At 39.6% G+C, this 13110-nt stretch overlaps 1 protein-coding gene across 1 annotated transcript; it reads right to left on the reverse strand.

Moving 5' to 3' along the window:
• Positions 1–311: 311 nt before the first annotated feature.
• On the reverse strand, positions 312–12084 carry RNF212B (ring finger protein 212B). Its single transcript, XM_081830741.1, has 11 exons — positions 11973–12084; positions 11065–11125; positions 10309–10337; positions 9070–9116; positions 8805–8847; positions 8584–8644; positions 7384–7432; positions 3166–3205; positions 2783–2883; positions 2464–2525; positions 312–915 (listed from the first exon to the last, which is right to left on the reverse strand). Exons 6-11 carry the CDS (start codon positions 8608–8610, stop codon positions 850–852), a joined length of 345 nt encoding a protein of 114 aa, XP_081686867.1. The 5' UTR covers positions 8611–8644; positions 8805–8847; positions 9070–9116; positions 10309–10337; positions 11065–11125; positions 11973–12084; the 3' UTR covers positions 312–849.
• Between the last annotated feature and the right edge of the window lie 1026 nt (positions 12085–13110).

Genomic DNA, 13110 nt, shown 5'->3' on the forward strand with positions numbered 1-13110 from the left:
TACCTGCTACAGCACAGGCTCTTGCCCAGAAGAGGTGTCTAGAAATGCCTTTAAAAATAAATTCAGAATTCCAGAAAGAGTAGGGAATCCTAGTTCAGCTTCAGGGTCATTCCCAGGACCTAATTTATTTCTGGCAGATGTTTGCTGTCTTTACACTTTTTCAATATTTTTGCTTATGGCCTGCCTGCCTGTGGCTGACCCACTTAACTTCTCATTTCTATTTAGTACCCGAAGAAGAATACAGGTTTCATGTTGGTGGTGGTCTTTGCCCATTCCACCATTCGAGAGCTTAGAATATAAAACCAATGCAATAACAATAAAAGGACATCTTTATTTTATCTATATAGTAAGCTGAAAGTCTGGGTCTCTGACAGAAAGGAAAGTCAACATAGTTAACTAGGAATAGAGGAAACAATAGGCAAACAGAAGTATAATAAATTAGGACACGGAACAGAGTTGTTGCTTATTAACACTGGCAATGGAAGAATATATCCAATGCTAAAAGAATGAAATATAGAAATAAACCATACTTAATGAGTATATTACCTCTCACCCCCAGTGATGCCAAGAATTGTTTTTACAACCTTTAAGTTGCAGGAAATGAGAGAGTTACATGAGTGTGGGAGAGATCTAAACATCCTCCTGAAGTACTAGCCTTATATAACACCTGACCATTTTCCTAGGAGGTAATACAGAGTGTATATGGTAAAGGTCAAGAGAAGTAAGGGTACACAGTGAAACCAGGAAACAAGGCAGGGAAACATTTTCCAAGGCCATCACACTTAATGTGATGCTGTGTGCTACAGGTCTTCCTTAAGCAATATGTATAGATCAGACCTTGAAGACGATCTATCTGGAAATAGTCCATGCTTCTCTTGACCTGGCTAATCCCATCTGTCTCTGTTCGTAGAGAGTCTGCAGCGGAGGGCAGGAAGGCAGATATGGGCATTTATAACAAAAAGGGTAATTAAGGCCCTCTCAAACCATTACATGAAGTTTATCAAGATGGCACATCACCAGTGCTGCTGCCCCAGTTTTCTCCATTGTGTGATAACTAACTTTTCCAAACTAAGATTTGATACACCTAGTGTGACAAAGGCTTTGTTGCTAATTATGAAACTCTCTAGAACATTTTAGTGGCTTATGGTAATAAGGCCAGAATATTTAAACAAAACTATTTTGGAAGACCTGGGGAGGAGACTGGAGACCTGGAGACTATGCCGATAGACGATTACCAGCGAGGCAGGATTCTTATGCCTCTGGGGAGGTTGTACTTGTTTAATAACTTTTTTTAAAACTTTATTATTGAAATTTTCAAAAAATACGAAAGTAGAGTAGTATAATGAGCTGATGAGTATCCATCACCCAACTTCAACAAATAACTCTTAGCCAATTTTTTTTCATTTCTACTCTCTCTGTCCTATGTTCACTAGATTATACTAAAGCAAAACCCGGACAATCATTTAACTTCCTATCTTTAAACATTTTAGTATGTTATCTCTAAAAAAAGACTATTTTTAAAAACGTAATCATAATAACCATTATGCCTACAAAAGAAAACTATTAACAATTCCTTAATATCAAATATCCAAGAGGTATTCAGTTTTCAACTTTCTTATAAATGTTTTTGTTTTCGTTTTTTTACAGTTTGTTTCAATCAGGATCCAATTAGGGGCCATATATTTGTAGATGGTTTATATGTCTCAATTCTTTTTTCATCTGTAGGTTAATCCCTCCATTTGTGAGGATCTCAGGGATGTTATTTCCCCAGTGGTGCCTCTTAGGGCTTAGATCCTAATTTTTTGCCAATGAAAATAAAGGGCATTTGGAATATGAGAGCAAAATATTTACCTACCTTAGGATGTCCTTGGGGTCACCAGGAGCGTGGCATTGAAAAAGGGCCTAAATATCCTCAAAACCTGGGCCATAAAAGTTAACTTAAAAGGCAAGACTGGAATTTTCATGTAGAGCTTCTTACAAACCTCTCTTCTCGTTCCAATGCCCTTTTCCTCTTGTTGCCTACGTTATATCAATCCCATAAATTTATAAAGCATTATTCTAACCATCTCTAGAGACATGCACGTGGTTCTTCCCTGTTCAAGCAGTACCTCTGCCCAAAAGATATATTCCATTGAAATACTTTTTTGTGGAACTTTTGGGAATGTTAGTTGTGTCTACACACTTAGTTCACACTGGCCAGGACCTCTCAGTTTAAATCCATTCACTACCATGTGACCTAATTTTTAAACCCCAAACTAGGAAGCTAATCTGATAGTAGGATAGAATCTTTGAAATTGAGACCATCCTGGAAGATTGTGAACATATGATTACCACATTTGAAACCCTTGTCATTCTCCACTGGTTATATTCCACCACCTTAACAGGTGACCAAAAAGGCATTCTGTGCAGGCCTAACCATGTGAATTTTTCACATGCAGGCAAATTAGATTAGCCAGGGCTCACCTGCTGGACTGGTAGCTGGAAACCAGAAAGACTCTCTAGTGGGGTTCTGCTTTCCCTCTGACCTGGAGGATAGAATTGGAATGGTGAAAGTTAACTCCCTTGGGCAGTTCTTTGGCAGTGTTACTTATGGGTCAGGGTAAATAGGTAGGTCTTAATCTGTAGAACACTACTCAGAAGGAAAAAGACTTGGCTAAGCAATTTAAGAGGTAGGTTATAAAGTCCATTCTTTTCCTAACATCGTTTCACCTTGAAAATCTTCATTTTAGTATATATGCCAATGGTTGAAGCTCCATTCCTTCGGGAATGTTATTTAACATACCTGAATTGTTGGGGGTGAGGGCTCTTGTGTGGCATGAATCCCCACCATTTAGGGATGGTCTGAAAGAAAAAATCCCCTGTCCAGAAGAGGCAGGTGAAGGCCTACGGAGGGGAAATAGAACATCAGCAGAGAAAAGGAAGGTAAAGGTAAAAAGCATATAGAAGGGGAGAGCCTATATATTTGGACAAGACAGGAAATAAATACCCTGCTTGCGACTGAAAGTAATCTGGACATATATAAGACACAGTACTATTAAATGCTCTTTTGTTTACAAGGTAGATTTATAAACTTCACTGGTACAAGCCAGTAGAAAAGTAACCCCAGGGTGCTGGCAGAGTGTCAGTGTGAACAGATCCCCAGTGAAAGGAAGCATAATTACTTACCTGTAAGATAGGCTGTGAGTAGAAGCTGGTGAAGGGGTTTCTGGAAAACATAAAAATGAGCCTGTGAGATAACCCATGAACTGGAGAAGAGATTCATTCAGGTATACTTGGGACCTGGGCAAAGAAACTGGGGACCAAAGATTTTCAGTATATATGTTAGGCTTAAGGGCTAATAGCAAGTGAAAAAGCTCACAAATCACCTAGCAGTGTCTCCTAAAGTTGCTTTCCTCTCTCTCTCTCTCTCTCCTTTTTTTTAAAGGTTTTATTTATTTTGAGAGAGAGAGCACAAATGGGGGGAGGGGCAGATGGAGAGGGAGAAGCAGACTCCCTGCTGAGCAGGGAGCCCCATGTGGGGGCTCAATCCCAGAACCCCAGGATCATGACCTGAGCTGAAGGCAGACGCTTAGTGGACTGAGCCACCCAGGCCCCCCATCTCTTTCATTAATTTGTGCACCAGGATTCATTACTGCTTGGATGTGCTCTAATATATCTGTGCTTTCGTTTCCCCTCTAAGATGGGGATTACCAGAAAGAATGGCTAAAGACAAAGGGTCATTAAATTGGTTAGGAGTGACAGCAAAAATGATGGCATAAGGACCTCCAAAAGTTCTTTCCATAAAAGGAATGAGAAAACTGGCAAAAATTGTCAGAATCAACTTTTTCAGAACTCTGTAAATTAACAAAGGGCTTGCAGCAGTCTAGGGAATGTTTATTCCAGAAAAATAGCCAAATGAGGTTAAAAACAATGAACTTTGTGGCATTTTAACTTGCCCTATTCCCATTTCTCCTCCAGCTCCGTGGTAGCCTTGAAAACCAATATTCTGGCAGTCATCGCGGGGATGAAATGGGGTTGGAACTCTTTCAAAGCCTCATTCCCAGAAAATAATCATTTGACCCATCCAGTGGCAACTGGAAGACTCCACTTGCAAGGCTGCCTTTATTTGACCTGACCTGGAGCGCAAACTCATGAGGAATTGATGCTTAGAGTTTACCACCTGTGAAAAGCCTTCTCCCCAGGAGTGTTTGCTGTAAACAATTAGAAGCGTTTGTTTGGGCTGCCTGAGAATGTGCATATCAATTGGGGCAAATAATAGGCTAATGGGAAAGCTTAGATGAAGAGATGGGGAATGAGTTTTTGGTGGGGACTCTGAAAACAACACATTCTTAGGATCTAGACCATATGCATATGCAGGACTGTATGCATGCTCAGAGAAGACCTGAAAAGGCCCCAGTCTCTTACCGTGAGGTCATACAAGCGGGTTGAAGGCTAAGGCACAGTTGTCAATTGCCTGGCTAAGTGCTGAAAGTGAACCCCAACACATACACACAGAATCCCTCAGCAAAGACTGAGAGACTTACTGGTTCAAAGTGTTTAAGGGATTCTCTGTCCAATCATTAGCTGACCACTAAACTAACTGAATAGAGACTTTGGTGGCTCCACATGACAATACAGATTTTATTTTTATACAGAATTATTTTTAAAAAGTCACTAAACAACAATAAACAGAAAGAACAAAAAAACCCTGGGGAGGGGGAAGAATCTGATTCCTAGAATTGCCATGTTATATTATTTTAAATGTCCAGGTCCAAAAAAAAATGAGGTATGCAAAGAAACAAGAAAGTATGACCCATATAAAGAAATAAAGCAATCAACAGAAGCTGTCCTTGAGGAAGCCCAGACATTGGACTAAGCCCAGCCTAGACTTTGTCTAGACAAAGACTTTAAATCAGGTATTTTATTTAAAAGATTTTATTTATTTGAGAGAGAGAGAGAGATAGCGAGAGAGAGCTTGAATAGGGACGAGAGGCTCCCTGTGAACAGGGAGTCCCATGAGATGTTCAATCCCAGCACCCTGAGATCATGACCTGAGCTCAAGGCAGATGCTACCGACTGAGCTACCCAGGTGCCCTAAATCAGGTATTTTAAATATGCTCAAATATCTTTGGAAACCATGTCTAAAGCACTAAAGGAAAGTATGAGTATGGTATCTCAACAAATAGAGAATACTAATGAAGAAAAAATATATTTAAAAGAACCAAATATAAATTTTGGAATTGAAAAGTGTAATAACAAAAATTAAAACTTCACTAGAGCAGCTCATCAGCACAAACAGAAGAAAAAAAGTCAGCAATTTAAAGTCCATTGAGATTATCCAATGTGAGGAAGAGAAAGAAAAAATAATGAAGAAAAATGAAAAGAGCCTCAGAGACCTTGGTGAACACCATCAAGTATATCAACATATGCATTATGGGATTTCTAGAATAAGAAAAAAGAGGAACAAGGCAGAAAGACTATTTGAAGAAATAATGGCTGACAACTTCCCAAATTAGGTAAAAAAAAATGAATCTACACATCCAAGAAGCTCATCTTCTAAAGAAGTCTGTTAGATTTAGTTGGTATATAATGTTTTTCAAATCTTCTATTCCATTGCTTATCTTCTATCTAGTTGTTCTATTTGTTATTGAAAGTGGGGTATTAAGTCCAATAGTTTCCCTCTGATTCTCTTCAATTCTGTTAGTTTTGCTTCATGTCTTTTAGGACTTTGTTGTTAGATATATATATATATATATTTAAGGATTTTATTTATTTGAGAGAGAGAAAGAGGAAAGAGAACGAATTGGGGAAGGGGCAGAGAGAGAAGGGGGCTCCCTGCTCTGTGGGGAGAGTACAAGCAGGGGCAGTGGCAGAGGCAGAGGGAGAAGCAGACTCCCCGCTGAGGAGGGAGCCCAATACAGGACTCCATCCCAGGACCCCGGGATCATGACCTGAGCCAAAGGCAAATGCTTAACTGACTGAGCCACCCAGGCGCCCCATGCCATACATTTTAAAGTATCTAAATTATACAAAGTATTTTGTCCTACCACAATGGAATGAAATTAAAAATAATAGGAGGAAATCTGGGAAAATTAAAAATATGTTGATCACATTAAACAACACAGTGCCAAATAACCAATGGTTCAAAAAAAAAAATCACAAAAGAAATTAGAAAATACTTTGAGACGAATGAAAACAAAGCCAGAAAATACTAAACCTTATAGGACACAATGAAAGCAGTGCTTAGAGTGAAATTTATAACTGAAAATGTCTACATTAAAAATGCAGATCTCCAATCAATAATCCAAACTTTTGTCTTAAGAAACTAAAAGAGAACTAAACCCAGGAAAGAAATAAAGCTTAGAGCAGAAAGAAATGAAATAGAGAATAGAAAAACACAGAAAATCAACAAAACCAAAAGTAGTTTCTTTGAAATGTTCAACTAGATTGGCTAGTCTTCAGCCAGGCTATCCAAGAAAAAAAGTAGAAAGCTTCAAATAACTAAAATCAGGAACGAAAGAGAGAATATTACTACTAACCTGACAAATTCTGTAGAACTTCTACATTTTTCAAAGGGTGAATATGAAAGAATCAGAGGGAAACTATTTGGTGATTTTCAAAAATGTTTATCCAGAAAGAAATGTGCAAATTTCACAATTGCGTCTTGTGAAAGAAAGGGAAATCCTCTCTGATTAAGTATTCTCTATGGACTGGCTAATGCCCTTGAAAATAGTAATAACAAAAATAGTTCTAAGAGGAAAGGGACAAGAAGTTAAGTGGTTATTCTTCACTGGAATATTTTATTTTATTTTATTTATTTTATTTTTTTTAAGATTTTATTTATTTATTCATGAGAGACAGAGAGGCAGAGGGAGAAGCAGGCTCCCAAGGAGCAGGGAGCCCGATGCGGGACTCGATCCCAGGACCCTGGGATCATGACCTGAGCCGAAGGCAGACGCTTAACCATCTGAGCCACCCAGGCGCCCTTCACTGGAATATTTTAAAGTTTAATACACAGTGAAGAAGCCTGATACCCTGCAGGCTAACATAATCAGTGTCTAGTTAACCTTCCTTTTAGACCTAACTTATACTGCCATCTTGTGGCAATTTAAAAAATCCAAATCTATTTTACTCAAGTTACCCTCCATCTCTTGACCAGAGGTTTTCAATGACTTTCTATTGCTCAAAAAAAGTTCCTCCTATCAGTTTGAGAACAGGAATATCATTACTTGAAAAGTAATAATATATCTCTGGATACATGGAATCAATGTCTGAAAAAAAACAAACGGCATTATATTATGCACAGAAAATGCATAATAGTATTATATTTGCAGAGAAAACCAGAAATCTGCTGGTATCTGGCACAAAATATGTTGGTTTCTGACCCTTTTTTCACCTTCTCACCAATATAAGAGTCCCTGGGAGTGCTTCTTCCCTGCAGGCCTCTGGGTCCCTAAGGACAAATAATAAACATCAATTAATAAATATACCCCAATTCTCTGGCTTCCATATTCTGTTATTTCTCTACATCTACACATTGAAGCATATGTTGTTCTGCCAGAATAGGCATGCTAGTCCAAGAAGGATACACACTTTATTACTTCCAAAATGAATTATTACTGTTAATTCAGTCATTGAATAGTTTGCACTACTTTCATCCCATTCATTCTCTGTTAGCTTCTTTTTTTAATTTAATTTAATTTATTTATTTTTAAAGATTTTATTTATTTATTTGACAGAGAGAGACACACAGCGAGAGAGGGAACACAAGCAGGGGGAGTGGGAGAGGGAGAAGCAGGCTCCCCACTGAGCAGGGGGACCGGATGCAGGGCTCAATCCCAGGACCCTGGGATCATGACCTGAGCCGAAGGCAGACGCTTAATGACTGAGCCACCAGGCGCCCCAGATTCTCTTTTTTTTAAAGACATATTTATTTATTTTAGAGAGTGAGAGCGAGTGAGTTGGGGGAGGGGTAGAGGGAGGGAATCTTTCAAGCAGACTCCCTGCTGAGTGTGGAACCCCACCCATCCCATGACCCATGAGATCATGAGGTCAAGAGATCATGACCTGAGCCAAAACCGGCCCAACTGACTGAGCCACTCTGACGCCCCTCTCTGTGTTAGCTTCTAACATTTTTTCTTTTTAGCACTGCCACTGTGTTAGCTTCTAACATTTTTTCTTTTTAGCACTGCCAAAAGAAAAGAGTCCAGGCATGGCATTGGATAATTTATACCAAAACCAATATAAGCTTAATATTCTTGCCTGACATCTTTGCTTTCATTTAGCATTAGAAATCAAGATAGCAGGAGGGGAAGAGTGAAGGGGGGCGGAAATCGGAGGGGGAGACGAACCATGAAAGACTATGGACTCTGAGAAACAAACTGAGGGTTCTAGAGGGGAGGACAGTGGGGGGATGGGTTAGCCTGGTGATGGGTTATTAAAGGGCATGTTCTGCATGGAGCACTGGGTGTTATACGCAAATAATGAATCATGGAACACGACATCAAAAACTAATGATGTAATGTATGGTGATTAACATAACATAAAAAAAAAATCTCAATCTGGGAAGAGAAGGTAAATATTACTTACTTGTCTATTACTTACTTGTCCCAAACTACTAAAGCCAGACATTCTGTAAGGGATAGATTCCACTGAGGGGGACCGACTATATAAGGTGAGACAAAAAGAAAACAAACAAACCTGGTGTGAAACTTGACATAGACCTAAAGTCTCCTCAGTCCCTACCTCTGACGTATCTAGGTATTTCTTTTATCTTCCAACTTTTGCCAGCAGTTTTCATGTGGCTATGTAGGCTTCCTACTCACCTGACCACCAGGCTGCTATGCTGAGAACTGGGTCGTGGAGTGACTGGAAGAGAATCAAGTGAGGAATGAAGAGCTGCCATCCATGCCGTGCCCTGCCTTGCCTAGCCAACCTGTTACAAATGGGCATCTGGTTGTATGTTCTTCTCATATCATACACAAGATAAGGAAAATCTCATTATAGTCTCTGAGAGGAAACTACCCTCTATATGGGAGAAGGAGATTTATTCATCTCACATAGATATCTGGGCAAACAAATGTTCTCTACCTGACTGTGAGGGAGAAGTAATGCCCACTGGTCGAGGTGTGGCCAACCTGCAAGGGAAAAAAAGATGAAGCTCTAAGCAGAAGTTAAGTGTCCCCTGAGAGGATCAATCAGATCATTGTTTATAGAAATAACAGCTTACTATCTGAGCGCAAATTGCTTACTATCATGTATTACAGGTATCATCTCAAAATAAGGAGGCAAGGGCGCCTGGGTGGCTCAGTCGGTTAAGCGACTGCCTTCGGCTCAGGTCATGATCCTGGAGTCCCGGGATCGAGTCCCGCATCGGGCTCCCTGCTCGGCAGGGAGTCTGCTTCTCCCTCTGACCCTCCTCCCTCTCATGCTCTCTGTCTCTCATTCTCTCTCTCTCAAATAAATAAATAAAAAATCTTTAAAAAAAAAAAAAAATAAGGAGGCAAAGTTTCCATATGAGACTCCTTGGCTCTCTAACTCTAAGTGAAATCTTCTCTACTGCCTGTAATAGGAGAAATTTTGAAGTCCTCCTTTCTTCCTTCCCTCAGTGCCTTACCAAGTACTCTCAATTTTACATGCGTCTATCCATCTGTTCATCCACTCATAAATCCATCATTCCTTCACTCCTGCCATCCTCTCATCCATCTCTCTAACAAGCATTTATTTAGTGTTTATACATCCTTGATCCTGAGATTACAAAGATAACTAGAATAGAGTTCCTCTCTTTGAAAGGTTCACAGGCTAGTGGGAGAGACAAAAATAAATAAAAGCAATGTTTAAGTGTTATGATGGATAGAGCAGAAGTACCGAAGCATGAAAGAACACTAGACTGTAACTTCTGTGAGTGCAGGAGCCATGTCTCTTAACCCACCAATACAGGGCTGAGGTAAAAAAACATTTACTAGTTGGTAGGTTACAGACTAACTGGTGATGTACACCCAGCACCTGGCATGGTACCTGATAAAAAATAGCACTTAATATTTGTTGAATAAATGAATAATAGAACATCAAACTCTGCTTAATGAAGTCTTGACAGAAGAAGTGATATGTGAGTTGAATTTTGAAGGATGAGTAGGATTTCATAAGAGTGAGCATTACATTCAAGATTTCACTTCAGCCCTGAAAAATTTCAGTGAGTAACTGGAGAAGTGAAAGATAAATTCACCAACCATTTCCTCCACCTTAGAGCCCACACAGGTGTTGCAGCCAAGAGTCTAAAAAGAACAGCAATTTTCAAACAGGGCTAGTATGGGGCCTGATAAAACTTACCTGCTTCCTTGGTACCAATTTGGAGATTCCTGTAGGTGAAAAAAATGGGTGTGAAGGAAGCTGCAGCTAGGATTAGGGTTCTAATCAATGAATGTTACTTGCTAGATAACTAAGCTGCAATGTCCTCTAGCTGTGGTTGCTAAGATTCCCAGTAGGAGAAAAAAATACCAATGTTTCCCTAGGAAATTATTAGCTTTGACGGAATGAAATTTTAGTTCCTTTTCATAAAAACACATTGGGAATCCCAAAGACTGATTTATGTGGGAAAATATGGAGAGTCTATGGGGGAGAGAAAGGAAAATGACAGGATAAAATGTGCTAGAATAGTTACAGCAATAGGATCAATAGGAAAATCATATAAATACAAAGAACATTCTTAGGAAGAAAGAAATGTCTAGGAAATAGAGTTGGATTGGAGGAAGAGGAAGGGTCCTAAGGTGCCTTGGGATTCTTGAAGAGAAATTTTAAGTTACAACAGATGTCTCTTCAATAAGAGAGTTTCCCAAATGGTATGTCGTGACTTATTGATGTTCGAGAATGGGTTATCAGTGTGCTACATACTGATCCTTTCAGTCCTCCTAGCTCTTCTGTGGCCTTGACCATTTATTACAGTGCACTTGTTGTATAAATATTATCAGTTATTTATGCCACGATGTGGAAAAAGTTAGGAAACATTTTCTATACAGCATCTAGTCAGCTAGATAGATGGGAAAAGTAGGAGAGAAAATAATAGTAAGGAAAACCTGTTTCATTTACCTTTAGAATGGCAAGACATTTCTTCAGTTCTCCATTTTCCTTCTTTAAGACTGACAGCTCTCTAGGCAAAAGATGGAAATAATAATCTCCAATAGATCAGTGGGATACAAACCCCAATTTTTATTGTTGTTGACATCTAATTAATGCTTATAGAGAGATGCTTGTCCCTATACAAGGTATCTCTGTCAGAGATCTAGGGATTCAGTAGACAGAGGCAGAGTTTGATGGCCGGGAGAATCAGGTGGACAAAATAAGCAGTCACTGGGTATGATTTCAGATGAGTTTTCATAGAGTTCCATTTCCTCTCCACACACACCCCTGGCCTGCTGCTGTCTGAAAACGTCCATTAAGGATTCCATCTTTTGGCTTAAGATTTCCAAAATATGCTCTCCTAGAGATAACATTTTTTTTATTTATTTTTTAAAGATCTTATTTATTTATTTGACAGAGCAAGGGAGCACAATCAGGAAGAGCAGCAGAGGGAGAGGGAGAAGCAGGCTCTCCACTGAGCAGGGAGCCCGATGTGGGACTCGATCCCAGAACCCTGGGATCATGACCTGAGCTGAAGGCAGATGCTTAACCATCCGAGCCACTGAGGCACCCCTAGAGGTAACATTTTAAATGCTATCTCCCATCTTTATCACTGAAAAGCTATGCCTGATTTCTCCAAAGAAGCAGTTTTTGACAGGGAAGTACAAGAGGAAAGCTATAAAGTGAGGAGGGCCCCTACAGGGAAGAAAGAGAAAAACAAAATGGGGATTGAGGGGACCAAAAATTCTGTACCTGATTTACCCAAGACAAACATAAACACATGCAACAATGTTCAGGCTTTGCAACCATAAGGAAATAAGGGCTACAGCTCCTCTGAAAGAAAAAAAAGCTCTCTGGTGATTTAATTTGTCACTTACATTTCCTGGTTGGTCACCGTCTGCTGTGCCTCCTGCAGGGCTGCTTCTAACTTTGTAATTCTATGCTTATAAAAGGCGAGGAGGAGATCTGTTTGTTTCTTCTGGAAACTCCACACCTACCAGGGAAAAATAGATCTTTGACATATACCCCCATAACTCCTTTCCTCTTATTTCTGGCAACAAAGGGAAATCCATCAATTCATCCTTTAATACTGATCATTTTCTTCCAGAGCATCTGGCCTAATCCATGATTCCCCAAAACTGGAGGATTCGGCACTAAGGAAAGCCAAAGTTTCTCATTTCCAGGACAAGGACTTTTTAATATCTTAATGAGAATATTCTGGCACAGTAGAATGGTCCTTTAAAAACATAATCTTTCATCTTGAGCAAGAAGAGTGATAGCAAAAAAATTTTTCAAGCTTATAACTGGTTTTGACCTAACTTGTCTACTATTAGTCTGGACTCAACTTCCACATTCCTAGCTATTACAAAACACTGGTAACCAATTTACTTTCCCCAAGGTATTCACACAGGGGCACTTGCAGGCTGTTTATGCTGCTACAGTAAAGGGCAAAGAAGCATAGAAGGAGATTACCTATTCCTGAATTTTATTTCTGGGCATGGGCAAATAATTTTATCTTTTGCTTTGTTTTACCATTTGATATACTGATGTGCCTTTCAGGGGATTACTGAATCAGAGCAAAAGTTAATATTTAGAAAGTGTTTTAGCTTTGTCAGGCTCTACTTTTGAATACACAGCAGTATTTATGTCTCATCTGCTTCCTCCCTACTCAGACTAGAAACCTTTTGTCTAAGGTCCTTCCCTAGATCTTGGTACTTTTGTCATAAACTTTTTGTTCGCCCTTAATTTCCAAATTGCTTTTGCCACCTTACTATGGAATTGTTCTTTTTTTTTTTTTTTAAAGATTTTATTTATCTGAGAGAGAGAGAATGAGAGACAGAGAGCACGAGAGGGAAGAGGGCAGAGGGAGAAGCAGACCCCCTGCTGAGCAGGGAGCCCGATGTGGGACTCGATCCCGGGACTCCAGGATCATGACCTGAGCCGAAGGCAGTCACTTAACCAACTGAGCCACCCAGGCGCCCCTGGAATTGTTCTTAAAAGTTTATATAGGCTCTA

Source organism: Leptonychotes weddellii, chromosome 9 (assembly GCF_054177405.1).
Source record: "Leptonychotes weddellii isolate Sample4059 chromosome 9, ASM5417740v2, whole genome shotgun sequence".
In the NCBI taxonomy this organism is placed as follows: Eukaryota; Metazoa; Chordata; class Mammalia; order Carnivora; family Phocidae; genus Leptonychotes; species Leptonychotes weddellii.